Source organism: Sclerotinia sclerotiorum, genomic scaffold (genome assembly GCF_000146945.2).
Source record: "Sclerotinia sclerotiorum 1980 UF-70 scaffold_33 genomic scaffold, whole genome shotgun sequence".
NCBI classification, from domain to species: Eukaryota; Fungi; Ascomycota; class Leotiomycetes; order Helotiales; family Sclerotiniaceae; genus Sclerotinia; species Sclerotinia sclerotiorum.
Genome location: NW_001820803.1, coordinates 1 through 27,616, shown reverse-complemented (window position 1 = coordinate 27,616; position 27,616 = coordinate 1). Strand labels below are relative to the sequence as shown.

General features: G+C 39.6%; 12 protein-coding genes across 12 annotated transcripts; 11 read left to right on the top strand and 1 right to left on the bottom strand.

The window, feature by feature from the left end:
• Positions 1-640: 640 nt before the first annotated feature.
• On the top strand, positions 641-2,696 carry SS1G_14381 (hypothetical protein; the record flags this gene model as incomplete). Its single annotated transcript, XM_001584562.1, has 5 exons — positions 641-961; positions 1,110-1,333; positions 1,382-2,171; positions 2,225-2,366; positions 2,473-2,696. The coding sequence occupies 5 exons, from the start codon at positions 641-643 to the stop codon at positions 2,694-2,696; spliced, it is 1,701 nt and encodes a 566-aa protein (XP_001584612.1).
• A 1,936-nt stretch (positions 2,697-4,632) lies between these two features.
• Positions 4,633-5,034, top strand: SS1G_14380 (predicted protein; the record flags this gene model as incomplete). The annotated part of the gene is made up of 2 exons (XM_001584561.1): positions 4,633-4,811; positions 4,863-5,034. The coding sequence occupies 2 exons, from the start codon at positions 4,633-4,635 to the stop codon at positions 5,032-5,034; spliced, it is 351 nt and encodes a 116-aa protein (XP_001584611.1).
• A 767-nt stretch (positions 5,035-5,801) lies between these two features.
• SS1G_14379 (hypothetical protein) lies at positions 5,802-6,644 on the top strand (the record flags this gene model as incomplete). Its single annotated transcript, XM_001584560.1, has 5 exons — positions 5,802-5,936; positions 5,988-6,170; positions 6,221-6,390; positions 6,457-6,523; positions 6,576-6,644. 5 exons carry the CDS (start codon positions 5,802-5,804, stop codon positions 6,642-6,644), a joined length of 624 nt encoding a protein of 207 aa, XP_001584610.1.
• Positions 6,645-7,553: 909 nt separating this feature from the next.
• Positions 7,554-8,165, top strand: SS1G_14378 (hypothetical protein; the record flags this gene model as incomplete). Its single annotated transcript, XM_001584559.1, has 1 exon — positions 7,554-8,165. The coding sequence occupies one exon, from the start codon at positions 7,554-7,556 to the stop codon at positions 8,163-8,165; it is 612 nt and encodes a 203-aa protein (XP_001584609.1).
• Positions 8,166-8,674: 509 nt separating this feature from the next.
• Positions 8,675-8,902, top strand: SS1G_14377 (hypothetical protein; the record flags this gene model as incomplete). The annotated part of the gene is made up of 1 exon (XM_001584558.1): positions 8,675-8,902. One exon carries the CDS (start codon positions 8,675-8,677, stop codon positions 8,900-8,902), a length of 228 nt encoding a protein of 75 aa, XP_001584608.1.
• An 854-nt stretch (positions 8,903-9,756) lies between these two features.
• On the top strand, positions 9,757-10,799 carry SS1G_14376 (predicted protein; the record flags this gene model as incomplete). The annotated part of the gene is made up of 3 exons (XM_001584557.1): positions 9,757-9,759; positions 9,820-10,186; positions 10,423-10,799. 3 exons carry the CDS (start codon positions 9,757-9,759, stop codon positions 10,797-10,799), a joined length of 747 nt encoding a protein of 248 aa, XP_001584607.1.
• A 310-nt stretch (positions 10,800-11,109) lies between these two features.
• On the top strand, positions 11,110-12,756 carry SS1G_14375 (hypothetical protein; the record flags this gene model as incomplete). Its single annotated transcript, XM_001584556.1, has 2 exons — positions 11,110-12,714; positions 12,751-12,756. The coding sequence occupies 2 exons, from the start codon at positions 11,110-11,112 to the stop codon at positions 12,754-12,756; spliced, it is 1,611 nt and encodes a 536-aa protein (XP_001584606.1).
• A 2,129-nt stretch (positions 12,757-14,885) lies between these two features.
• On the top strand, positions 14,886-15,485 carry SS1G_14374 (predicted protein; the record flags this gene model as incomplete). The annotated part of the gene is made up of 2 exons (XM_001584555.1): positions 14,886-15,137; positions 15,351-15,485. The coding sequence occupies 2 exons, from the start codon at positions 14,886-14,888 to the stop codon at positions 15,483-15,485; spliced, it is 387 nt and encodes a 128-aa protein (XP_001584605.1).
• A 990-nt stretch (positions 15,486-16,475) lies between these two features.
• On the top strand, positions 16,476-17,079 carry SS1G_14373 (predicted protein; the record flags this gene model as incomplete). Its single annotated transcript, XM_001584554.1, has 2 exons — positions 16,476-16,676; positions 16,723-17,079. 2 exons carry the CDS (start codon positions 16,476-16,478, stop codon positions 17,077-17,079), a joined length of 558 nt encoding a protein of 185 aa, XP_001584604.1.
• A 461-nt stretch (positions 17,080-17,540) lies between these two features.
• On the bottom strand, positions 17,541-18,753 carry SS1G_14372 (predicted protein; the record flags this gene model as incomplete). The annotated part of the gene is made up of 4 exons (XM_001584553.1): positions 17,541-17,580; positions 17,800-18,391; positions 18,454-18,659; positions 18,716-18,753. 4 exons carry the CDS (start codon positions 18,751-18,753, stop codon positions 17,541-17,543), a joined length of 876 nt encoding a protein of 291 aa, XP_001584603.1.
• A 1,843-nt stretch (positions 18,754-20,596) lies between these two features.
• On the top strand, positions 20,597-23,259 carry SS1G_14371 (predicted protein; the record flags this gene model as incomplete). Its single annotated transcript, XM_001584552.1, has 7 exons — positions 20,597-21,289; positions 21,341-21,416; positions 21,469-21,685; positions 21,743-21,958; positions 22,024-22,213; positions 22,266-22,825; positions 23,094-23,259. The coding sequence occupies 7 exons, from the start codon at positions 20,597-20,599 to the stop codon at positions 23,257-23,259; spliced, it is 2,118 nt and encodes a 705-aa protein (XP_001584602.1).
• An 888-nt stretch (positions 23,260-24,147) lies between these two features.
• SS1G_14370 (hypothetical protein) lies at positions 24,148-25,689 on the top strand (the record flags this gene model as incomplete). Its single annotated transcript, XM_001584551.1, has 1 exon — positions 24,148-25,689. One exon carries the CDS (start codon positions 24,148-24,150, stop codon positions 25,687-25,689), a length of 1,542 nt encoding a protein of 513 aa, XP_001584601.1.
• Between the last annotated feature and the right edge of the window lie 1,927 nt (positions 25,690-27,616).

The following is a 27,616-nucleotide window of genomic DNA, read 5'->3' as shown; positions in this document are numbered from 1 at the left end:
CCATCACACAAAGGTCTCTGTATCCTTCACATTCATTTTCCGTCCAAAGATGCTTCACATCAAGATATCTTGGTTCCGCCAAGTAGATATTTCAAACTTGGAACGAATATGAATACCGATTTCTATTATGTTTTCTATACACGATAGGATATTGTAAGCTCCGAGAAGCTTCTCCCTGTAATATTGTATGAACCAACAGAACCATCACCACGGGTTGAAATAGCCGATCCATGGATGTCCAAAAGTCACGCTGCAGATAAGAGGCCACTGGATGGGTGTGTAGTCGGTGTAAGAAAAGCCAAGGGCTTACCACTCAGTGAAGGTTCCTTAGCAATTGAAATCGAAATTTCCCATATAACATGTTTTGTCCTTTTATCCTTGTGAGATCTTACATGTGGGATGAAAATTTGAGGCGGTTTGTCTCTTTTCTTCTCTTCCTCTTGTCTTTATTGCGTCTTGCCCGTGCGATAACTCTCTTTAGTGGGGCAAGATACCAAGAACGTTATTGGGGTAACTCAACGGGCAGCTGGGTCTTCCTTTCCCCACTGACAATATATTTGATTGACATGCAAAATATTTTCCATTCTTCCGTTTACTGTTACTGTTTATCTCATTTCCCTAAATTTTTATCACTACCAGTATGTCTTCCACTGGTGTCGAAATATCATATCCTCCTAACCATGGAAGTGAGAAAATCGCTTCATACAGACAACCTATAAATGAGGGTTACTTGAAAGAGAAGTATGAGGAAGAAGTGCTTGGTTCTTTCTCTCCACCATATCACGATGATACAATATCCGTTAAGCAGACACATGATTCTACGCATCGTCAATTGAGACCGAGACACATTCAATTGATTGGTATTGGAGGGACCATTGGAACCGCTCTTTACGTTCAGATTGGTCGTGGATTGATAAATGGAGGGCCAGGAAGTTTGTTCTTGGCCTTCACGATTTGGTGCGTACGACTTTTTCCATACCATTGATGAATCTGAAAATATGGGATGAGTCTCTTACACAGCGGAATGATAGGTGTACCTTCATTTTGGCGATTACGAATGTAAGTAGAGCTATTATTCATACTCGATTTCTCTAATTGCCCCTTCACAGTGTATGGCAGAGATGGTAACTTACCTACCAATTTCATCACCCTTCATCCGATTTGCTGGTAGATACGTTGATGAAGCATTCGGAGTTGCGGCGGGATACAACTTCTTCATATTCGAAGCTGCCCTTGTTCCATTCGAAATAGTAGCTTGTAACGTGATCATTCATTATTGGAGTGATGTCGTTCCTGCAGGTGGGATTATTGCTATTGTAATAGTTCTTTATGGGTATGTCGTCCTAAACTCTGCTATTTTCTCACATGATTAATTTTTCAGCTTCATAAATGTCTTTGCGGTTAGATGGTATGGAGAATCAGAGTTTTATCTCGCCATGGGAAAAGTTCTGTTGATTCTTGGACTCATAGTATTTACTTTCATCACTATGATTGGTGGGAATCCTCTTCATGATCGATTCGGCTTTCGATTTTGGTCCAACCCAGGAGCATTTGCCGAATTTTACAAAACGGGATCTCTTGGTCGCTTCCTAGGATTTCTAAATTGTCTCATTCAAGCCTCATTTACCATAGCTGGTCCAGATTATGTGTCAATGGCAGCAGGTGAAGCTCAAAACCCTAGGGTTGTAATGCCTAAAGCATTCAATGGTGTTTTCTACCGTCTTACAGCATTTTTCGTGTTAGGAAGTTTGGCTGTGGGTATCTTGGTTCCTTATGATGACCAAGAACTCAAGGATGCTTTTACAAACGGTCTTCCTGGAGCCGCAGCCAGTCCTTATGTAGTCGCTATGAATCGACTTCGAATCAGGGTCCTTCCCGATATTGTTAATGCTATGGTTCTCGGAGCAGCTTTTTCTGCAGGGAATTCTTACGTTTATTGTGCATCTAGATCACTTTTTGGTCTTGCTCTCGAAGGAAAAGCTCCCAAATTTCTTACAAAATGCACGAAGCAAGGCGTTCCAATTTACTGTGTTGGAGTTACGTTGGCTATTGCATTGTTGAGCTTTTTGCAAGTATCAAATAATGCAGCGGTTGTCCTTCAATGGTTTGTTAATTTGGTTACTGCAAGTCAATTGATTAATTTCAGCGTGATGGCATATACGTTTATTTGTGTAAGCTCACCTGCTGAAGTCCTGGATCGACCATGGCTGATTTGATAATGTAGTGGAAAAGAGCATGCGATGCACAAGGACTAGATAGAGATACTTTACCTCATAAAAGTTTCTGGCAGCCATTCTGTGCATACTATGCATTAACTGGATGTTTTATCATGACCTTTGTTGGCGGATATCCTGTTTTTCTCCCTGGTGTGTGGACTATTTCCTACCTCCTGTTGTATCACTTCAGTCACTCCCATTGCACCAGAATTATTTTTGTTGCTTTTCAATTCAAGCTCACTGACCTTCATGATAGGCTCCTGGGATATTCCAACTTTTCTCTTTTCTTATGCAATGATTGGTGTTTTTCCAATTATCTTCTTCGGGTGGAAAATGGTCAAGAAAACAAAATGGTTAAAACCACGTGAGGTGATTTTGAGAACACAAGAAGTAGAAGAAATTGAGGAGTATATGAGGAATTATGTTGAGAGACCTCCTAAAACTAGATGGCATGGTTATGTGGATAGAATCTTCAATTAGTGGTGGAAGAGTGAGTGTGAATAGATTAAAGAAAAATGATCAACAATTTTCTCGATCGTAACTATGAAATGAATATCATACCCACTTGACATTGGCTTTCTCTTCATTTTCTATTGAAAACCACGGTGTTACGAGGTTTGCCGTCTAGATCACGTGGAAGTGCTCTAGGCTCTCGAGGTGGTTTATAACTAGGCGTCAAGCAGGGACTTAAGTAATGACAATAATGATATGCAATTCGTAACTAATAGTAGGATATACTAAATGATTGATCTTGAGCACGAAGCTCTACAAATGAAAACCTATCCCTTTATATAGAACTTCATATTCTACTGTATTCTTTTGGATCCCTTGGATCTATTGGATCTAGAGTTTAATTATCTAGATCCCCTAGATCCTCTAGATCCTTAGATCCATCACGTGATTTCAATCAGAACGTATGTCTGTGCTTGCTGAAGGTGGGGAGACTCTACGAACCAATTACCATACAATTTTGTATGCGAATCGGTTTGCTTTTCCACGGGGTCTGAGCTCATATGGACAGGTTGACTGTTACTACGTAACACTGACTTGTTTTCGTAAGCTTGGGCCATGTGCAAATCTGTTACGATTCGCTCAATTTAGTATGAGATTTCGGTCACCCTAGGATCTTATACGCACGCATTATCAGAGCATATAAACAAGTATGCTGGATCACTCAGGATCACCAGTGATCCAAGGTGATCCAAGGAGTATGAGGATCTATATATTCAGTATGAATTCCTTTGTATAGAACTTCGTGCTCAAGATCAATCATTTAGTATACTCTACTATTAGTTACAAATTGCATATCATTATTGTCATTACTTTAAATCCCTGCTTGACGCCTAGTTATAAACCACCTCGAGAACCTAGAGCACTTCCACATGATCTAGACGGCAAACCTCGTAACAGTAGATCCTATATAAATCGAAAATCAAAATTTCAACCTTCAAAATCTCAACCAATAAAATCGTGAAAAATCTAAAATTTCCGGGATCTATTTATAACTATAGAATGATTCTGTAATTAAAATTTTAATCGATTTGATTTATTAATAAGGTCGAACGTGAGCGACTGAGAGATTTCATTGGCCAAGTGATAGACTCCGCACGAGGATCTCCCGCAGTTATCCCCATGAGAAGGATGCCGCAAGCAAAAATAATTAGGGTTCGGAACTATCCGACTTAATGGGGGAACCACAGTATACCCTAGTGTTACGCCGGGTAACAAGAAGACGCTCACATGCTACCAATATCATGTGACTGACTCAGTGAGGATCAGCAAGCTCAGTACTGAGCCATACTGATCCTACTGATCAGCTAGAACACGAAGGTCTATATAATCAAGATGGATTTCCTTTGTATAGAGCTTCGTGCTCAAGATCAATCATTTAGTATATCCTACTATTAGTTACGAATTGCATATCATCATTGTCATTACTTAAGTCCCTGCTTGACGCCTAGTTATAAACCACCTCGAGAGCCTAGAGCACTTCCACGTGATCTAGACGGCAAACCTCGTAACACCTAGCTGGAAAGTTTATTGGATCGTCAAACGCATCTAAGCCATCTAGACCTCATACGACACAGTGCATCCCAATCATCCAGAAAGCCCTGGCACATTCATTCCAAGGCTGATTTGGTGGGGAGACTCCATGAGTTAGGCTGAAAAGTGTAATGCATCGTCAAACGCGTCTAAGCCAACTAGCCATAGCGCCCTAATCTTCCAGAAACTCTCTAAATTCCTTCCAAGACCACAAGAACCGAAAGATCCAAGTTGGCGGGAGAACTACGTGAAGCTTGCTGAAAGTTTAATGCATCGTCAAACGCTATTAAGCCGCCTAGGCGCAAGTTGCGCTATACCTCAATCTCCTTCCTGTCTCCAGAAAACCTTCAATTTCTAGACTACAAGACCAAGCATGTCAATGGCCAAGTCGCGCCAACGAAAACGTGTAAATGCCTCAAGTATCTATCGCTGTAATTATCTCACCTCCTGCAGGAAGACTGCTTTCTGCCGGGCAAAGTTGCGTGAACTTTGGAAAGGGAATCACGTGATAGAATGGCTCCGGCTCTTGATGAAACGGCACAGGAGGCAAAAGTAACGTGCAGATGCAAAGCTTTGAACTTGTCGCGCGTACACAGTCTTTAGAGTGACAACTGATGAACCATCAGTGAGGTCTTTTCACCGATGGCGTGTTTGCACTTCGATTAACGTTTCATCCTTAGCGAATGAACTTGTCTTCCATGCCAGTAGCAAGATATTTTCCACATTCTCCCGACCATCACCAAAGACTACAAGAACTTTATTTCAAATTATCTAAGTTCATGCGTTCTCTACAATGCCAAGTAAATAACGAACCCTGACTTTTCTGCCGGCGCGTGTTTGGCACCGTTTGCACTTCGATTAAAGTTCTATACTTAGAGCAGTCTCTCTCTCGATCATCAAGCAAAAGTAAGAAAACTTTATTTCAAATTTGCTATGTTCATGCGACCTCTACAGTGCCAAGCACCTAGCTATTCCCGGGAAACTCCCATCGGCGGCGTGTTTGGCACTGTTTGTACTTTGATTAAAGTTTGGGGATGGCTCTGTCGTTGATGGCCAATGTCAGAGAATACGCTGAGTATAGCACTTTATTTCGAGTTTGTGCCCAATATAAGCGAGATACTGGTTGTTATTTGGATCATTGAGACGAACTAAACATGGATGCTCAATTGTAGGTGTAATTGCGCATTTACATTAGGCATATTTTGAGCCTCTCGTCTGAAAATTGGGGATTCTGCTGAGAGGCTAGGCGTTTGGCTATATTTCATGTCACGATCAAACCAGCCAAAATCCAGAGATTATCATATTTGTTCGATCCCTGCTTGGTGCGTCTGAATTGTCAAGGATGACTATAGTAGATGAAAGATATGAGGATTGGAGATTATATAAACCTCTCCTGTTTCCGTTCAAAATATCTTAACATCATATTCACACAATCATTCTACTCTCACTTTCACTTCCACATTCACTTCCACATTCACTTCCACACTCAAATCAAAAACACATTCTCTCTTTTTTTCAAGAAAATCAACCACTCCCATCAAAATGAAGTTCTCCCTTGCCACCATCATTGTATGCGCTGCCATTGCAAACGCAGCTGCCTTCCCAGCTCCAGAAGCCGCAGTCGGAGACCCAAACGCAGTCATTGCACCTTCCGTTGAAACTCATTTCAGTGGACAGGTATATAGAATCATTCCTTGGGTATTATGTGCATTGCTAATGATTTAAAAGTTCGATGCCACTGGAGCTTTAGTCGCCAAGGAGGACAATGAAACCGATCAAGCGCTTCAAAAGCGTATTGCACCAGTGGTAGTCGTCGCTGGAATTGCCGCAATCAAGGGCATTGCCATCTTGACCAAGATCGCCGTTGAAATTGGACAACAGACTATCGCCAACCTTGGGAAATGGAATGAGGTGACTATCTTCCGACAAAGAAATTGTTTTGATACTAATCTACTTTCCAGACACGTGAGAAGTTCACTCAAGCGACTACTCTTGCGATGTGGAACAGAAACCCGGATTACAACAAGTTCCCTGCTGTTGCCTGCTACAACAAAGGTTATCATCTCCGAAATCCTAGTGGCCAGGATGGAAGAGTGTCTGCCAAACTTTCTCTTGGTATGCTCAACACTGAGTAAGTAGTCTATACAGCTTGGATTCGGAGCTCTCCTCTCAACTATTCAATAGCTAATAATTCTAGCTACGATTGCTTGTATATGACTGGAAACAACGCGTTCTATACCCATAACGAAGGTGGATATATCAATGTAAGAAATCAATACTACAATAGATAAAATCATCATACTAACAGGCACCTAGCTTTCCTACAGATATAACGGAGGCCGATGCACATTCGACAAGCGCACCGGTGACTTGACCTGCAGATAGAGAGTTTAAAGTTATAGCTCTGTGCGACACCTATATACGATTGCCTTTGTATAAAAACTAGAGGCTGCTTTTGGAAACATGGGCTAGGTGGTCACCTAGTGCATTGCCTCGTCACAGATTTTTGTTCTGATTGGATGTTTTGCTCGTTTAGACCTTGCTCTCATGCCTCTTTTTGTAATGTTCTGTCTAGTTAGTTGAATTGAGCTCATTTCTATAAAAAAAATAGACATTGTGCTCCGTACTTCGAAAAGCAATGATTGATGGGTTTATTTGTTTCATCTTCGATGGAGGAATGTGCATTAACTCTTGAAACAAATGTCCCATGACACTTGCTTATAGATGAACAGCAGAGTGGATCGACTGGCATAGCCGGTAATTTATCCGTATCGGTGTTTTATGACCAATCTGGGAGGGGGCTATACCTATTCACTAACCCCTTCCCTTTTGGTATACCCCTTCTTTTAATATACCTCTTCTCTTAATATGCTCTTCCTTTTCAATCTTATAGACATAAGCTGCCTTGGTTATCAATTAGAGTGTTTATCAACAATCAAATCTTGATCAAATAATTTTTAATTATACTTTACCAGATCATATTAATAGTAGATAATTAATAATTCCTTAGTCCTCTCTATAGAAATATGAAATCAGTGAGTAATAATGATATTAAATATAACTCGTATAACGTGGTTTATCAGTGGGTCGGACACTTTTTCAATATCCTTTACTCTCTCACTTCAATACGCGTTTATTCAATAGTTATTGATGGAAATTCATTCAAAAGAAGCACGAATAATCCTGGTTATTGAGGCTATTGAATTGAACAAAAGATTAACGATTCGAAAGGCTGCTAATTACTATAGTGTGCCTCGATCTATATTATTCAATAGAATTCAAGGTCGTAGTAATATGACTGAAAGTCGACCAAAAAGTCATAATTTGATTGAATTAGAAGAGGAGGTGCTTATTCAATACATTATTGATATGGACGATAGAGGATTTGCCCCTAAATTAAATAGTGTGGAAAATATGGCGAATTATATGCTCGAAATACAGGGTGCGAAGAAGGTTGGAAAGCTCTGGGCTCATCGCTTTGTAAAACGATGTTCAGAAGTAAAGATGTGTTTTAATTGTGTTTGTAACTTTCAAAAAGCTTTTTGCAAAGATCCAGAGCTTATTGAAGAGTGGTTTCGATTGGTATCGAATATACAAGCGAAATATGGGATTCAGGATTGCGATTTCTACAACTTCGACAAAACAGGCTTTATAATGGGTATGATATGCCCTGGAATGGTTATAACTAGTGCTGAACAAAGTGGCAGAAGCAAGGCAATACGACCAGGCAATCGAGAGTGGGCAACAGCGATTATATGTGGTAATGGAGAGGGTGAAACTATATCATCATTTTTAGTGGTGCAAGGACAATATCACCTTTCTAATTGGTATACAGAGAGTGATTTCCTGCAGATTGGGTTATTAAACCTACTTTTAATGAATGGACGAATAATGAGACAGGTTTAGAATGGTTAAAGCATTTCGATAAGCATACTAGTCAATGGAGAAAGGGTAAATATCGAATGCTAGTATTGGATGGGCATGAAAGTCACGAATCGATACCTTTCCAGTCATATTGCAAGTCAAACGACATTATATGCATAAAGTTACTATTGTATTCAAGTCACTTAACTCAACCACTTGATATTGGATGTTTTAGCATACTCAAACGTTTATATAGTTGTCAAATTGAAGGATTTATTAAGGCTCATATGAATCATATCTCTAAGGTTGAATTCTTTATAGCTTTCAAAGTTGCATATCAACAATCGATTACTATTCAGAATATAAAAGCTGGTTTTCGAGGAGCAGGTCTAATACCATTTGATCCTCAATCTATACTCTCAAAAATAGATATTAGGATTCGTACTTCTACCCCTCTATCTACCTTTTTGGAACTTACCAACTTCTGGATCTCTCAAACCCCTCATAATCTAACTGAGGCTCTCTTACAATCAACTCTAGTAAAAGCTCGAATGGCTCGTCATCAATCAAGCTCTCCTACACCTATATTTGAGACTGTGCAAACTTTAGCTAAAGGTACAGAGAGACTGGTATATGAAGTTATACTTTTGAGTATTGAGAATCGTATGCTTCGAAGAGCAAATGAGGTATTAAGTAAACGTCGATGTGCTAAAAAAATTCAACTACGTAATGGAGGAGTACTTACTGGACAAGAAGCTGAAGATATATTATCACAATAAGAGGTTGATAATCAGATTCAATACGATGAGCGTCAAAATGGGGGAAATTCTAATAGGGAATTGTTGGGTTTCTTGAGACCAGAAAGAGCATCAGATTGAATTGATTGATTCTCTAGCTAAGCAGTTAAGCTGCGAGTATATATTCAAAAAATGAAGGAATAGGGTTAGGTATTCAGCCTTCGGAATTAAAGTGCTTTGAAATCAAAATATTGAAAGCAAACAAACAGTATATCAAAAAGGAAAGAATGAATTAAAAGTTGAGTTTTGTTTGCTCCTTATATGCATCATGCGATATATATGCATATGCTGCCAAGATCCCAGGAGGTCAACAGGATGCTTTTAGCAAGTTTCACTCTTCTGCGAAGCATTCGGCAGACATCACGGCAGCGGATGAGCTCTGGCAGAAGCCACCTTATGAGACACATATCCGATACGTTCTCAACCCTCCGCATTATCGATTACAAACTATACATTGGGGGAATGGATTTTGCAGGCTGTGCTTTGGTTAGTGAGCTGGAAACGTTGTATTTTTAGTTGCCTGGCTAGGGGTTAAGACACAGCAAAGCTTGCAAGATACGGTCGGCCTTGTTGTGCAGGAGAGATCCGGCAAGGTAACGCGAAACGGTGCACAAGCCGCGGGGCGTAGCGTATAATGGCAGCGACAGTGACACTGTCTATACGGCTCGAGAGGACGGATGCGCGTATCGGTCTACAATAGGGTACAAGGCAACTGGCAATGGAGATACCGGGTAGGCTTAGGGAGCAAACAGGATAATGGGTGTAGAAAGGTTGTTTTTGCCTGGGGGCAACCTTCTCAAAGGATATTGAGACTGACATCTTGTATCTGGGAAAGCATGGTAAGAATTGGTTACTCTTATATTTGTAGTCTCACTGGATATATTATAAAAGACTCATAGATTTGCAAATATAATATTATCACTGCAGGTCTGAAAGGTATGGACCTAATCAAAGAGGAAGTCAATACCTTCAACCCAGGGCTCAGTATTATGGGTACTCCTTACTGGCTTACTAATGCCTCCAAGAGAGCCAAACAACAAGACGGAGCAATAGTCATTGCATTTGCTACACAAAAAGAAGCAGATATAGCTATCCAGAAAAGGCTATATATTGCAGGCATTAGTGTTAGAGTAGAAAGATTCTATCCATCTACTCCTTCATCCCAATGTAACAGATGCCAGGGATTCGGCCATAACGAATCATACTGCAAAAAACCTCCAGCTTGCGGACTTTGCAGTAATAATCATGCTACAGTCGGTCATTTCTGTATAATCTGCCAAGCAAAAGGCAAACCATGTCAATATCTAAGTGTCAAATGTGTTAATTGTAAAGGAGAACACAAAGCCAACTCGAAAGTATGCGAAGTATATCTATCAACCATCAAGAAATCCAACTAATACTGTACAACAATACTCGCATTCTTCAAATCAATCTAAACAAGAGCCCTCAAGCAACCGAAAGTGCTCTTCAACTTGCTTTAGAACTCAAAATTGATCTCATAGTCATTCAAGAACCCTGGATCCTCTCGAATCCTGAGAAAGACTTCTCCTCAACCAGATCTATTGCCCACTCCAGCTTCTCTCAACTCCTCCCAAATAATCCTTCGAACCTGCGTCCCCGAACTATGATCTACATTTCAAAAGGATTCAAACCGCTAGTAGCCCTAGCTCCCAACTCCCCTAATGATCCAGATATTCAAATCATTAATATCACTCAAGGAAAACATACAATACAACTCATCAATATCTACAATGAAGCGGACCAAGCCAAAGAAAAAGGCCACACCATCGAAAGATGCCTTTACAATACCCCTCTTACTCATCACACCATCCTCGTAGGAGATTTCAACTCCCATCACCCTTGGTGGGACCCTGTGTGAACGAAGTGAATGACTTCAATTTAATTACTACTGTAATAAAGAACTAAGCGAACGCGAAAGAGACTAGCTCTTTTAGTAAGTCTATATAAGACTTACTACTTTCAATATGTAGCTAGCTCTTTAGACAGAATACAATTAGACATACAGGACCTACGTAATCCGTGGGTGCTACGTCTTCCGTATCCTTCTCGTACCAACAGACCCCTTCTCTAACAAAAGCTCAAATGCCGACCTACTCACCGAATGGTTTGAGGATCACAATCTCATTCTATTTAACGAACCAGGCACAAGCACCTTTTATCGAACAAATATGACAAATCCAAGTGTCTTAGACCTTACTTTAGCCACAGATTCAGTATCTCCCTATATCACTGATTGGCAAGTCCTCCCGGATCTTGGATCAGATCACTTAAGCATTCTCTTTGAAGTAAAGGGCACTTTATCCCGTACAACGAATATAGCTCAGCCAGCAAGATTCAATACAAAACTTGCGGATTGGGAAAAATTCGCGAATACCCTCAAATCGAAAATATCGATATCAACTACCTTAAATTCGAGTGAATACCTTAATATCGCTACCTCAGAATCCAACTCTCTTGATTCCCTTCTCGACAAGAGCCAATACATACAAGTATTGGATGAAGCTGCAAAAGAATTCACCCGAATAATCACTTATTCGGCTGAAACCAGTATACCGAGAATCAAGTCCACAAAAAGAGCTAAACCCTGGTGGTCCCCAGAGCTGAAAGCCCTTCGAAAACGACTCTCTAATGCATTTGAGAACGCCAAACTTTACCCGGAAGACAATATGTTCAAGAAAATCTATCAGTCAGCCAGGAATCATTACTTCCAAGCTATTAAAACAGCAAAGAAAAACCATTGGAATGAGTTCCTTGAAAAAGAGGATACCCAATCCATATTCAAGGCAATGTCATACACAAAAGATATACAAACCGAACGAATCCCGAATATTCGATCCAATCCCTCTAAACTAGAAAATTCTTTCGAGGGAAAATGCTCTGCATTTAGATCGACCCTATTTCCTCCTCCTCCATTCACCCCACCGCCCAATTGGGAAAGCTATAAACAATCTAAGAAATGGGAATGGCCTGATCTTACAGAGAGCGAACTCCTAAACGCGTGCTCTGCAAAAATCAAAGGAAAGACCCCTGGCCCCGATGGGATTACTCAAGATATCATTATTCAAGCGCACAAAGCAATACCAAAAGCATTTTTCACCCTCTTCAGTCATCTTATCAACCTTGGTCACCATCCTTCTTGCTGGAAACAAGCCACTGGAGCGATACTCAAGAAACCTTCAAAACCAGACTACTCGGCCCCAAAAGCTTATAGAGTTATCGCCCTACAAAATTGCCTTGGCAAAATAAGTGAAAGAATTCTGGCTCAAAGGCTTAGCTACTTAGCGGAGACTACGCAATTACTTCATTACTCTCAAATGGGTGGAAGACAAAAGAAATCAGCCATCGATACAGCAATCTTACTCACTACCGAAATCGAAAGGAATTCAAGATCCAAGAAGAAAACCTCAACTCTCTTCCTGGATGTTAAAGGCGCCTTTGATCATGTATCTATGAACAAATTATTAGATATCTGCAAGAACCTAAACCTCCCAACCAGCCTAATCGCCTGGATCTCATCTTTTTTGAAGGAAAGGCTACTCAAGCTCTCATTCGATGGCCAAATTGAAACCTTCAAACCGATCAATACCGGGATCCCCCAAGGCAGCCCTATTTCGCCAATCCTCTTCTTAATTTATATTCGAGATCTATTCTCAGCAAATTCAATCAAATATCTCTCATATATAGATGATATAGCTTTAACAACATTTTCAACATCCTGGAAAAAGAACTGTTGGTACGAGAAGGATACGGAAGACGTAGCACCCACGGATTACGTAGGTCCTGTATGTCTAATTGTATTCTGTCTAAAGAGCTAGCTACATATTGAAAGTAGTAAGTCTTATATAGACTTACTAAAAGAGCTAGTCTCTTTCGCGTTCGCCTAGTTCTTTATTACAGTAGTAATTGAATTGAAGTCATTCACTTCGTTCACACAAGAACATCATCTCCCTCGAAAGAGCAACTAAACAGATATATGCTCTGGGCAAAGAAAATGCTATTCAATTTGATCTAGCGAAGACGGAACTAATACACTTCTCTACATCCAAAGATACGAAGACAGCCTCAATCAAGCTTCCGAACGAGGAGATAATTCAACCCTCAACATTAGTCAGATGGCTAGGCATATGGTTCGACCCTGGCCTCAGTTTCAAACAACATGTCACAATCCGAGCTACCCAGGCTAAAACCTTATTCTACCGAATGGCTAGACTTGCTAATTCTGAAAAAGGCCTTAGTCCCAAGGCAATGAGACAGCTCTATATGGCATGCGTCACCAGCATAGCTGATTACGGTTCAATTTTATGGTGGAAAGGGCAAAACCAATTCAAGAAAATCCTTCAATCCCTGCAAAACCTCGCCCTTCGAAAAATCCTAGGAGTATTCAAAACCTCACCAATAAAACCGATGGAAATAGAAGCCGCATTGTGCCCTTCAGAAGTAAGGCTAAATGCTGGAATCAAACAATACGCCTTCAGATTATCGAAAATCTCCCTTTCTCATTCTATCAATTTAATAACTACAAAGTTGGCTATAGAAAAGGAAAATCAAGATGTAGTTATAACCCCTCAAAGAAAGCAATTAAAACCTACTCAACTTGAAAAGATCAAAAACTCAATCCAGAAAGACTTCGATCCCCTCATTTTGGAAAGAATTCATTATTTCTACTTTTCTCCTTGGAAGAAGGAAGTTCTATATAGAGTCAATATCAGCAAATTAGGAAAAGAAGAAGCTGTGATGATCCACAATCTGGCTTTCAAATATAGATACAAAAATATCATTACTATATACATTGATGTCTCATCCACTCTAGAGGGAATAGGGGTTGGGATTGGGATAGTAGTCATCTTACCAAATGACCGAATCTTATATCAAGAGACTATCAATATAGATGTGAATCAGCTTGTCTATAATGGTGAGCTTCTAGAAGTTACTAAAGCGATCGAATACGCAAATTCAATAGCCCAACCAGGAAACAAGTTCAAAATATACTCAGATAATCAAGCAGGATTATTCCAGCTGAAAACCCCCTCCGATTCATCTGGTCAATCATACCAAATCAAAGCTATAAAAGCTGCGGAAGCTATTCAAAATAAAGGAGCCGAAATCTCTCTCAATTGGGTCCCCGGATATACATTTGTACAAGGAAATGAGCTAGCTGATTCTCTTGCAAAAGAGGCGACCAAAATACCATCCTCATCTCACGAAACCATTTATGCCTCCATTGGAATGGATATAAAAAGAATGAAATCAGAGAACTGGATAGCTATCCTTAACACTAACAATTTTCATCAACCATCGTCAACATATTCAAGAAACTACCCCTGGAAGATCTGTTGGGTTTCTTAAGACCAGAAAGAGTATCAGATTGAATTCATTGATCCTCTAGCTAAGCAGTTAAGCTGCGAGTATATATTCAAAAAAAAAATGAAGGAATAAGGTTAGATATTCAGCCTTCGGAATTAAAGTGCTTTGAAATCAAAATATTGAAAGCAAACAAACAGTATACCAAAAAGGAAAGAATGAATTAAAAGTTGAGTTTTGTTTGCTCCTTATATGCATCATGCAATATACATGCATATGCTGCCAAGATCCCAGGAGGTCAACAAGATCAGCTCAAAAATCAGAGTTCCAGGAAACATCAAAAGAAGCACAATCTGTGCTCTGTTCCAACTCAAAATTGGACACGGATACTTCAAATCTTATTTGAAACAATTCGGTATCTCCTCTAATAACAATTGTAGATGTAGGGGAAAGGAATCTCCTGATCATCTTCTGCTCAATTGTCCTTTATATAAAATGGCAAGGAAAACCCTCAATAAGGATAACCCCATAGTCCGACCTACCATGAAATATCTGCTTCACACTAAAGCAGGAATCATCAAGACCCTCGAATTCATCGAAGCGACGAGAATAGCCACTAGATCATGGCACCTCAATAGAATGCATGAAGAAGAAGAGGAAGAAGGCGGAGAAGAAGGGGGTGGACCGGAAGATTGTGATTGAATTGATCAATTATGGCCAATTTGGTCAATTTAGTCAATTTGGTCAATTTGGTCAATTTGGTCAATTTGGTCAATTTGGTCAATTTGGTCAATTTGGTCAACTTGGTCAATTTGGTCAATTTGGGCAATCACCCCAATGTCAAATTTCATTACATTTCATTTGTTATTCCTCTTATTTGAATACGAGAGTATCTGTAAGGCGGGCTTGGTCCCCTAGTATTAGTTTTCACTTCCCCCATTCAAACATTAGAAGATTGAGGCTTTCAATCTCCCCAACCTGTATTAGCTACGGTCGAATAAGGCCAGCTACCCCCCATGTATTATTGTTAGAAGCCTGCAAAGCTCCTAGTGTCACGATTCACCATTAGGATTGATGGTGTTACGATGGTAGCAAACTGATTAATTAGGAGAGCTTAGGCCGTGTGCAAACACGATCAGATTTCATCGAATTAGTATGTGATCTTGGTCACCTGAAGATCGTATGCGCACGCACCATCAGAAATCGCGTGATAAGGAGTCTTGAGGAGCCAGAAAGCTTTTAGGGGCCCCCTTTATTGTTCAGTATATAGTCAGAGTAGTTTCATAGTTTAGGAGCTTCGTGCTCAACTTAGTTATCAATTAGTTTACCTACATTCTACTTGATCTAGTAACGACTTCACTCCCAAGTGAAGACTAGTGATAAAGCCTTAACCCACAACTACCAACCAGACGAAACCTCAGGCAGCCGCTGCCTCCGGTACAGTATCGTTACACCTAGCCGTCTTAGATAGTCATAGACTCAGTGTAGACGTTAATTTAATCAATCAATCAATCAATCAATCAATATGTTTTGTTGTTATTTTCTGAGATAAATTACTAATTATATAATTATAGTTGTTACGAGGGTTGCCGTCCCGATCACGTGGAAGTGTTCTAGGCTCTCGAAGTGGTTTATAACTAGGCGTCAAGCAGGGACTTAAGTAACGACAGTAATGATTGCAATTCGTAACTATAGTAGGTTGTACTAAATGATTCATCTTGAGCACGAAGCTCTACAATAATAAGATCCATCCTGGTTATATAGACCTTCGTGTTCTGCTAGTACGTTGGAGCGAAGGAGCGAGATTCGAATCTCGCTCCTTCGCTTCTTCACGTGACTGCTCATGTGATTCTGGAGCACCTGATATTGGTCTGTAACGTTCCAGACCATAAGCAACTTATAATTTACCTATGCCCTAGCAAAACTAAGCAAGAACATCAGGCAAAATTGACGTCGCAATCTTGGCTCTTGTAGAATGCACCATGTAGCCAACCATCGGTGTTTTTTCTAATAATGAATTTAAAGAGTGGGCAATAGAGGATTTCGTTATTGGTAGCTCTAAAAAATTAATCAGGTTGTTGAAAATAAAGAGATCACGTGAATTGCATCGCTATATAAGATTGAATCACTGTTTCCTATAGACTCTTTTAACACCTGGCTATATTTATAATCAACTACGTTACTACTCTTCAACTCATCTTCGCATCTTCCGATTACTTATCCTGAACTGGCAATGTCGGCAGAAGCGATTCCGACCGATCCTGGATATAAGATACTCGATGGCACACCTCCCACTCGCGATAAGATTGAGGCGGCGCAAGCAGAAATTTCGGTGGAAAACTTGCAAAAGCTTCAGCAAAGCACTTCTGATCTAGGGTTTGAGAGATTAGGCTGGGGGGAGAAAATTAATAGTCTTCTACATGATGGGCTTGATGTGGGTTAACCCTTTTGTGGCCAGACTGTGAAAGCTGACCTAGTAGCTTGATAACGATGAATACCTCAAGACTTTATTGAATGGAGCGTATAAAGATGCGAAGACATACATGGCCGATGTTGTTATTTGGATGCAGAACCCAAACCAATTGCAACGATTTAAAGCAGGGCGAGGTCGGGTTTTCGTATACAAGGCTATAGAAGGAGTCCTTGGTCCACAGAACGGCTTCTTTAGGATTGTGGAGGGGTCTCATCTGATGAATCCCAATCAGATCATCAAGACTAATGCAAAAGACGTACATCTACAACCTGGTCAGGCAATCATCCTGGATGGAGATCTAGTAATAGAGTATCCTCAAGCAGGTGGTGGTGTCGCGCTCTTGAAATGTTTTTCCAAGGCGTGATTGGATCTTGACACTGACCTGAGCATATACGTCAGTATATAGTTTGTAACAGTCTTTGCGTTAGTATTTCCCTTATTCAATATATACGTCAGTACAGTGGTACATATCGAATATTTCCAAACTATTTATATAGGTGGTGATGAATTCCATATCACTGGAAGTATTGAATTTTTGGATAATATTGGATAATATTGGACACCAGTGAAAGGATACGTAAATACGGAATTCCTATTGGTGCAGAAGATCCCGCATTTGAGGTTATCACCACATTTTGATAAACGTAACTACCCTTCAATTTTACCATTCAATAATACTGAAATCATCAATATTCCTACATTTTTCCAGAATTTTAAGCTACAAAAGTGTATTAGACTCTTTATCGAATCAATTAATCTACCAAATAGACTTAATCTAGCTTATGAAGGCTTAGCCCATTTTTGATATATTTTTAGAGTTCTGTTTCAGTATTTTTCATATTTTAGTATATCTTCACTAGTTTCCCTATAAGGTAATATGTACGACCGTTAATTTTCTACTATATAATACGTACGGCAAGTCGTACCGACCTCAATACACGCCACCGTTTTACTGTGTATACTAATGCAAACACTGGTTTGTAATGGAGATTGCCTTAGTCTACAATTCACGTTTTCATTAAGGATCTATTGGTGAATTGTATTTGAATCAACATTATAATCAAAACCCATTGCTTCTATTTACCCAAGATTCTCGTCACTTGTGCTTAACGTCGCAGCCGGGTCATCAACGAAGTGGAAAGGAAATTCCTGGCTCATGCCCACTAGAGCAGCCGGATCATCGATAAAGGTGAAAGCAAATTCCTGACCCATGCCTGGTAGAGCAGCCGAATTATCGTTATGTTCAACAGAACGTCTTTCGTCGCTACCTAATCTTATCAAGGCAGCAGGATCATCATCAAACCAGGAATCAGCTTCTTGCCTTGTTGTCGAATGTGGATCAAAATCATACGAACCAGAACGAAAGGTGTACGTATTCCCATTGTTATTGTATCGTGTCGCAGGGTTAGGAAAATGGTTATTGCTGACGAGCAACTCGTGCGAGGGCGGAGTTGTATCGGAAGCATTATCATCATGATTAGTAATGCCCATCGAATTGTTGGTATCCTGCCAAGATTGAAGTCGTTGTTCATCTTGCGTGCTTTCTCGTAGGTCTCCGTCCCTTGTATCATACGGAGTTATAGTCTCGTCCAGGCGGATTTGTGTATCCCGGCATTGCTTCTTATTTTGCTGACCGTAACTTTCAGAATTTCGTTTCGAAGGCCTCTCAGATTGTCCTGTGGAAACCGTTAAACCAATAGAACTTCTTGAGGGATAGTTGTAGAACAGGAAGGCATACTGTGAGAGATTGGCTCTTTATGTGGATGAGATGTAGGCGACAAAAGTGATGTGATGATAAGATCCAATTCCGTAAAGTTGAGCTCACTATCCCAAATTGCCTTCTTTAACACAGTTGCTACTTTGCCAAGTTCCAATATGAAGTCAGGGGAAACAGTGTCGCAGTATTGTGCAATGATTTCAAACTCATCCCAGGAACATCTTTCCCTGCAAGATATCAGATGAAGAACAGCAATTTGATAAGGGCAACACGAAATACTCACATTCCATCAAACGGAACATCTCCAAGAGCGAGGAGCATCCCGATTTGTAATCGACTGTACCTTTCGCCGGCTCGGAGTCGTGATAATAGTTTAGACTTCACATTAACCTTTCCAGACGTCTCGCAGGCCAATGTGGATAAAACGTCGATTGAGATTGACTTGTACGTAGCACCTCTCTTGACCTTTATTTGTGAACTTCGAGCTAGATATTCAATCCTAATTTCTATAACTTCTCGAAATTCATTCAGCCTAGCTAGAGAGAGCCGTCTTCGTATTGGACTAACAGTTATTTCCTCATCGAAATTCTCAATATGGACACACAGACGTCGGAGGGCAGTTGGCAGAGACAATTGAGACAAGGGATCGACACGTCCCCAGAAAGAGAAAGGATCTTCAGTCCATTTCGGAAGTCTTTCCTGAAGTAATTCTTGAATTGGGATTTGGCGCTGTTTGAAGTTGTTAACGAATGCTAGAAAGTATTTGTTCGGGTGGGCAGGCTTTGGAGCTCTGCCTGTGTCATCGTTCGTCCGGTCGGAGCAGGAGGGCCTAGAATGCACATACTGCATAATAGCTTGCAGATTCGATTGAGAGGCGACCAGATCGCTCGACTTCGTTGCTCGTTCAATTAGCTGTGCGAAGGTCTATGTTTGTATAATTGTTAGCATTTTCCAAATGATTTCGACGCGGTGTCCTACAGGGTCATTTTGTCTGATAACACCCACAAATCCTTGTACGCTTTGGTGATAAATGTTCAGTTGCTGTAACAAGTAAGAATGTAAACATATAAGACTGTGTTGATTGAGGAAAGGTTAAACCTCAGAATCAAGTGTACTGATTAGTATTCCCATAACTGGATTTTACGGAATTGAGGATGAGGGATTGAAGATGGACAAACATGTGGTTATCGTGAAAGATAGGGAGAATGGCCAGCTTCTATATCCTTGAACGAGTTTGCGGATGCTTAATTTGTTTAAGGGTTATTGTGCAGGGACTTCCGAGCCCCGACTAAATTAGGCCAACACATGCCAGGTTGCGCTTAGTTCCTTACCTCGTACTCTATTTCTCTACTTATTCGGCTCACAAAGCATCAACAAGCTATACAGAATTCCATCTTCACTTTGAAAGGAACAGGGCACACTTTTGGACAGAACATGGTTCGACAATGAGCCGGTAGTGCCAAGTTAACATTCAGTGATAATGGCGATGTTACAATTTTGATTAGGAACTTGGAATTCATATAAGAAAATAGAACGAGTCAACTAGTGTATGCTCGTTTCATCTCATAGTACTACCACTTAATCCGTCTCAGTTCATCCTTTACCGTATTCTTCTCTCTTTCCTATTACTCATCTCTGGCCCCAGGTTGCTTACGCCCTGAGCTATTTTTGTTTTCGGCTGCTTCCCTGTTATCCAAATATACGCAGGATGTATCCTTTTACCTCCACCATTATCGTACCTGAAGCCCCATATCTACCCATCTCACGTGTACCCTCTGTCTTCCGCACAATCTGCGGGGGATGGCAGCGGCAGGCGTTCCGGCGTTGTGGCAGTTGGTGGGGTCAACGAGAAAGTGACTGTATGTGACTGAAAGTCTTTCTTTTCTATACAAAATAACTCATCTAATTTCTAGTACCTATTCAATTTCGATATATGTATATCAAATAGCATCTCCCTTCTTGTCACGGGTTCATAACCCGTTCCAGTTAGCCTACATTAGCATACGGCTTCCACTGTCTATACAAACAGTGTATCTCCTAGCACCTTCTTCCCTCCTTTGTAGAATATTATCATATTACCTAGAAGTCTATCTGTCACCGTGATACTTCTAATGTCTGCTTCATTCTTCGATATACTATCAACCTCATACATCAATATTTTAAAATGACTACCAACTCTGGCATACGTCGCCCAAAACAAATTAAAGGTCTACTAGATTATATCTATATCGATTTTGGCACCGGAGGTCTTCGTATGGCCTGTAGTATCGAAGGCGGTGAAGATTGCAGAGAAATCGGAAACTATCCTGGAGCGCAAGCAGGTACCCCATCTCTTGTTTCTCAAGCGCCAACAAACATTATATACGAAACCGATGGCGATGAACCGGCCAAACCCGTGGCATTTGGTTACGTTAAACCAAACCGTCGTCAAAAACTTGTATCTGGAGTGAAGATTGCCCTTCTACCAGATCCCGAAAGCTATGGTTATGCCTATGCTGCCCTGGTTGCGGCAGCGAATGATCTCCACCTGAGATCTGTACAGCAGATCCCAGAAGACTTCTTGAGGTTCGCCATCGAGCATGCGATCAAGGAATGCGGTGGACAGCAGCCTACAAAAGGCTGGGTATTTTCAGTGCCTCAGTATTACAAGATTGAGGAAGTGCAGAACTTTCGAGCATTGATTAAAAGAGCAGGTTGTCTTGACAATATATATATCCATGGTGAAAGCGATTGTGTTGCTTATGCAAATCTGCCAACAATCGAGGATATCATCAGCGATGCTAGAGAGAGTATCTTTAAGAAAAAGCAGAACTATACCATCGCAGTTGGGATATTTGATCTTGGAGCTGGTACAACTGTGAGTGATCTGGTTCAAATAGAAGTGGATTGACTAACTCATGATAAATAGGATATAACCACCTCCGAGATCTGTTTCAAATATGATGGAGGACCACCTGCGATCAACGAATTGAGTGCCCCTTTAGGTATATTATAAGAACCAAAACCGTATATCTAATGCTGATAATGATACTATAGGCTTTGCGATTGGAGGGGATTCATTTGATGAACGATTCATTGATCTCTTGCGTGCCAAACTCGACATCAGTATGACTCCAGATAAAGAGCAGGCCTTCTTTGACCCGTTTGTGAATCGTTTCCACCTACAATCAAAGCCACAATGGACAACAGATTTTGGGGATGAAGAATATCCATTCAGTGTACCAGATGGCAAAGATCAATTTGTATTAACAGAGTGAGTTTATCGTTAGCTTTCTATGATGTGATCTTCAATTGCTAACTCAATAACAAGGGAGGATATGACTTATATTATGGAACCACCGATTGATGAAACTTGCCGACGCATCGGCGAGCATCTTGCTCAGATAATTAGACCTTTGGATCTTATTGTAATCTCAGGAGGGAATTCCGAGGTGCCTGGTATGGCACATAACTTGTGCGCTATGCTTAAAGAAAAGAATATCATCAGCAATGATGAAAAAGTAATTCATTTGGTGGGACAGTCATTGTAAGTACCAATTCAACGCAAGGGGAATTTCGGACTGAAAGAAGCTAATCTGGAAACACTTGTAGGAACGCGGTAGTTCACGGTCTGCATTACTGGATCAATCATCCTCAACTAGTCAGAGGTCGATATGCTCGCATGACTCTGGCTCGAGTGGTCAAATGTCCTTGTACAGAGCTTAATCGGCAGATCAAGGTTCCTGCTAAAGATGCCGAGCTACCCAAATTCTATGATTGTGCCGAAAGGATCATGACTGAGGTAATCATATCTATGGAAGATTGAGTAGGATTATTGACTAATGGCTTTCTAGGGAATCCTTGTTCCAGATGGCATTCAGACTGTTGATATCTACTTTGACATTGATATAAATGCCAAAATTTTGAACCTACTTCCTATCGATATATGCATTCCAAATAAAGATGCCGAAACTTATACTTCTGAAAACCGTCTCTGGAATTTTGCATCCGAATGTAGAACTATAGGTGCTCTTCATCTAGAGTCAACAATAACGAATATCGATATTGGTGCACTTAGAAAAGTTGCTACAAAACGTTTGCGTCGACTCTGGCTTCGTTTAAGTATCGAAGTTGATATTGATATCAACGTTGTAGTATCCTGGAGACCCGACGGACGCAAGCTTAAAGAAGACACGGAGTTCTGTTCAACCAAATTAATTTTGGAAAGTGTGAAGCTATCTGGCCAAAGATTAGTGGATGAGTTTCGCGCTCCAATACAGCAACGAGAGAGCTCTAATTCAAACATTACCAACGATACCTTGCCGAATTATCTTCAAACGTTAAAGGCTGTCGGTGGAATGAAGACTCATTCGAAGAATTTATTTCCAACAAGCATTCCTCCTCATTTAGGTAAGTGAGTTTCTTTATATGAGGGTTTCAATAGAAATTATTAACATTGGTAGATTCCTATCATCCTGAACATGGTGTACATTTTGCTGCTTGGCCACGTGACGATTCAGATAAAGTCGGCAATCACGAATCAATTACACAAGCGGTTCCATATTGTCCCGAGAATCCTAATCGCAAAAGAACTTTCTTTGAAGCAGAAATAGGATATGGGTATCCAATACCATCACAATCATATACTACTCCTTACCAAAGTCCTTACAATAATTCATTAGCAATGAATCCTTCGTTTTATTCACGTTCGATCTCGCATCAGAGTATACTGTCATCACCATCTACAGCCACAACACTTGCACCGTCATCTTCGAGCAATCCTCTATATCATCCTCACCAAATATTATCGTATCCACCCCAATCATCATACCCATCTCAATCATCTGATATTTACGATGAAAATAGATTGGTTAATCCACGGGATCTTTCATTTAACCACAATCCTGCCAAATAAGTTTCTTACCTTGCTCTGAAATCAAGCCACAATTGTTCGAGGTTAGTGACGGTGGCAAGAGGCTGAACTGGGAGGCTGATACAAGATGGGGACAGGATGACAACAGTGTTTAGGGAGCTGATCTGTTTTTTTGTCTCTTGCACTCTGGGAAAAACTCTCATCGTTAAATTTTCATCGAGTAAATTTAAAAACTTTATGCAAATGATCTTTGTGCCTTCACCATACATCAAACAATAATTGATAAAAAGCTATTCTTCAACTTGCTAAGATAACCTAATCACTACCGTCACATCACCAATCACTATATCAACATTTGCTTAATACCTTATTTGTCTTCCGAAATATATGATTTTCTATATTTAAAAGTATATTCTCATATACTAATCTCTTTATACCTTTAATTAAAACTAGTACAACTTCGAATATAGATATAGGAAAACTTGATTGATAACAACTTATTTGAGATTTTACTAAAGTTGATTGAGAAAGAGCTTCAATTAGATTGTAAGATGTTTGAGAGATCTAAGAATCTATATTAAGAAAAGGGGGAATAAGTAACGTAACTTATGGTGAACCGGGTCATATGGGGAACCGGGTCACATTTAGCCCATCACTGACTTCAAACCCCAACAAATTTTGCTATGCATACCGAATCACCTCTTACGCCTTCTCAAATTGAAGAGAAGATACAGAATGCTATTATTGCACTTCAATTGAAGGACTTTAAATCAATTAGAAAGGCTGCAGAGTATTTTGAAGTTCCTAAGTCAACTCTCATAGCTAGAGTCGCTGGAAGGAAATCACATACTCAATCCCACGAAATGGCTCAAATTCTTTCAAACGCAGAAGAAAATACTCTTGTACAATGGATTTCACGATTTACCATCACTGGATTCCCTGCTACATCTATGTTGGTGAAGGAAATGGCCGACGAAATTCGTCTTCGACGCATTCAGGTCGCATCATCTCGAATTCCTACCTCGACAGAAATTCCACCTATAGGCCACAAATGGATCTATAGATTCCAAAAACGACATCCAGAACTTAAAATATGCTATTCACATCAATTAGAGTCTAATCGGACTAAAGAAACAACTCCGGAGAATATTCAGACTTGGTTTGATACGTTTTGTATACGTCTTATTGAACGAAAGTATGAATTAGATGATATATATAATATAGACGAAACCGGATTTGGAGTTGGAAGTACTCAAAGTATACGTATTATAATCGATTCTACTCAGAAATCGAATTGGAAAGTTACAGCTGGCAAGCAAGAATGGATAACTGCATTTGAATGTGTCAATGCAGTTGGAAAGGCTCTATCATCTATGATCATTTTTAAGGCTCAGAATACGAATTCTGTATGGATTCCAAAGGACACGCCTCAAAGCTGGCAGTTTTCTACGAGTACAAATGGATGGACCTCAAATAGTCATGGATTAGAATGGTTAAAAAGGGTTTTCGAACCAGAATCCAAGAAAGTATCAGATGACCGACCTCGACTTTTGATCATGGATGGCCATTCAAGTCATATTACAAGCAGCTTTATTGCTTTCTATATAGAGAAGGAAATCGATTTACTTATATTACCTCCTCATTGCTCCTACTTGCTTCAATCACTTGATATTACGGTGTATGGGCTAATGAAACGATATCATGCTTTAGAGGTCGATCGATATTCTCGAGCTGGTGTAAAGCGAATTCAAAGAGCTGAATGGGTAGAACTCTTTCAAAATATTAGAAAAAAAGCACTGAATTCTTCTAATATTAAAGCTAATTGGAGAGGAGCTGGTTTAGTACCTTTTGCCCTACGAAAAGTACTCGATTCATTACCATTTAACTCCTCCCAGCAACCTTCTACTCCACAAATGAGAATGTCCAATCAAGATCTAGACTTATCTATACTCAGGAGCTCTCCTCCAGATGGAACAGAGCTAAGGCAAGCAAATCAAACCTTTAATAAAGCTCTAGCAGATAATGATTCTCTTGCATCACTAACTCGTCGATATACCAAGAGAATGACTAGGCTTGTAGAATCTCAAAATGCTGAGATAGCCCTACTTCGGAAACAGCTCGCTGATGCTCAGGAAGTAATTGAGACTCGAAAGAAGAGAACTAAAGGCAAAAGAGTCAAATTACAAGGTCAATTTGTCTTTAGTAGTGAGGAAGTACTGAAAATGGTATGTAAGGCGGAGGAAAAACCGAAGGAGAAAAAGCCACGAGGGCGACCACGTAAACGTCCAATTGAAGAATTAGAAGAGGAGACTGAAGAAGAAGAGCCAGAGAGTAGTTCAAGTGATTTAGAGTTGGAATTGGATGAATGTGTAGCTCGTAGAACAAGATCACATAGAGAGAATTGAATTTTGTGACCCGGTTCCCCATATGACCCGGTTCACCATAAGTTACGTTATATGAATTCGAATATCTAATTTTGAGAGTACAGCTTCAGGATTAAATGATATTAATCCAATTCCTCGAAACCCAGCTTTTATATTCTGAGATGTAATTGATTATTGATATACAACTTTGAAAGCTATAAAGAATTCAACCTTAAAGATATAATTTGTTAAAAGGAATAGAAGTTACCGGTACTAATCACGTGTCGTGATTAGTAATACGGTTACCTAAACAGGCTAGATTAGACGAACCATAAGCAGGCATATTGGTCCCCTCCGAGGATACCAAGAGGAGATCTTAATATGCCTACACACGTAGTAATATAGTCAATATAGAGGCCTCTTCCACCCAATCTTTTAATATAATTGATATATGCCTTGATAAATCCATCAATTTGACTATTATACAAACATTTTAGGACACTAAAACATCCAATATCAAATAATTGAGTTAAATGATTAGAATACATTAATAGCTTTATATATATTATTATTAAAAGATTGGGTGGAAGAGGCCTCTATATTGACTATATTACTACGTGTGTAGGCATATTAATCTCCTCTTAGTATCCTCTGAGGGGACCAATATGCCTGCTTATGGTTCGTCTAATCTAGCCTGTTTAGGTAACCGTATTACTAATCACGACACGTGATTAGTACCGGTAACTTCTATTCCTTTTAACAATTATATCATTTGTTTTGCAATATAATTGAAAAGGTATTGATTTATAACTTTCATATTCATCCAATTGTAACGATACTGTACCGGAGGCAGCGGCTGCCTGAGGTTTCGTCTGGTTGGTAGTTGTGGGTTAAGGCTTTATCACTAGTCTTCACTTGGGAGTGAAGTCGTTACTAGATCAAGTAGAATGTAGGTAAACTAATTGATAACTAAGTTGAGCACGAAGCTCCTAAACTATGAAACTACTCTGACTATATACTGAACAATAAAGGGGGCCCCTAAAAGCTTTCTGGCTCCTCAAGACTCCTTATCACGCGATTTCTGATGGTGCGTGCGCATACGATCTTCAGGTGACCAAGATCACATACTAATTCGATGAAATCTGATCGTGTTTGCACACGGCCTAAGCTCTCCTAATTAATCAGTTTGCTACCATCGTAACACCATCAATCCTAATGGTGAATCGTGACACTTCTATATTCTTTTGTTCTAATATATTATGCTTATCTTCTATTGAAAGTACTTCTTCTTTTTGTATTAAAGTTTTTCTAATTCTTCAATGTTTACTAAATACTTCATTTGCTTTACAAAGACTATAAATCTTAGCAACTAAAAGTGTATTTGTATAAGTTAAAAGTTCTATACTTTTAGCTAAAACTGTAATTGTTTTAAATATTGGAGTAAGTGAATTCCCTTGATATTAAGCAATACGATTTTTTATTAAAATGAATTGAGAAAAAGCTTCAATTGGATTATAAAGTGTTTGAGATTGTTATATATTAGGATCGATTGATATTGATCTATTTGATAGAGTTCTTATTCGAATATCTAGCTTTGAAAATACAATTTCCGGATTAAATGGGATTAGCCCAGCTTCGCAAAACCCAGTTTTATCATTTGATATAGATATTGCTTCGATATATACAGTTTTGAAGATTTGAAAGAACTTGGTTTTGATAATATAAATAATATATACTTTGATAAAGTTCTCGATTTGTCGATTATATGAATACTTTAAAGGACCAAAACAATCGATATCGAGTGATTGAATTAAATGCAAAGAATGAGATAATAAACTAAATAATATAATATTGTATTCTTTATAATATTCCTAAAATGTTGATGATTTATGACTTTCATATCTATCAAATATTAGCATTTGATATCTATCCATTTTCCTATTTTCAATATGTTTATTGAAGTGCTTAA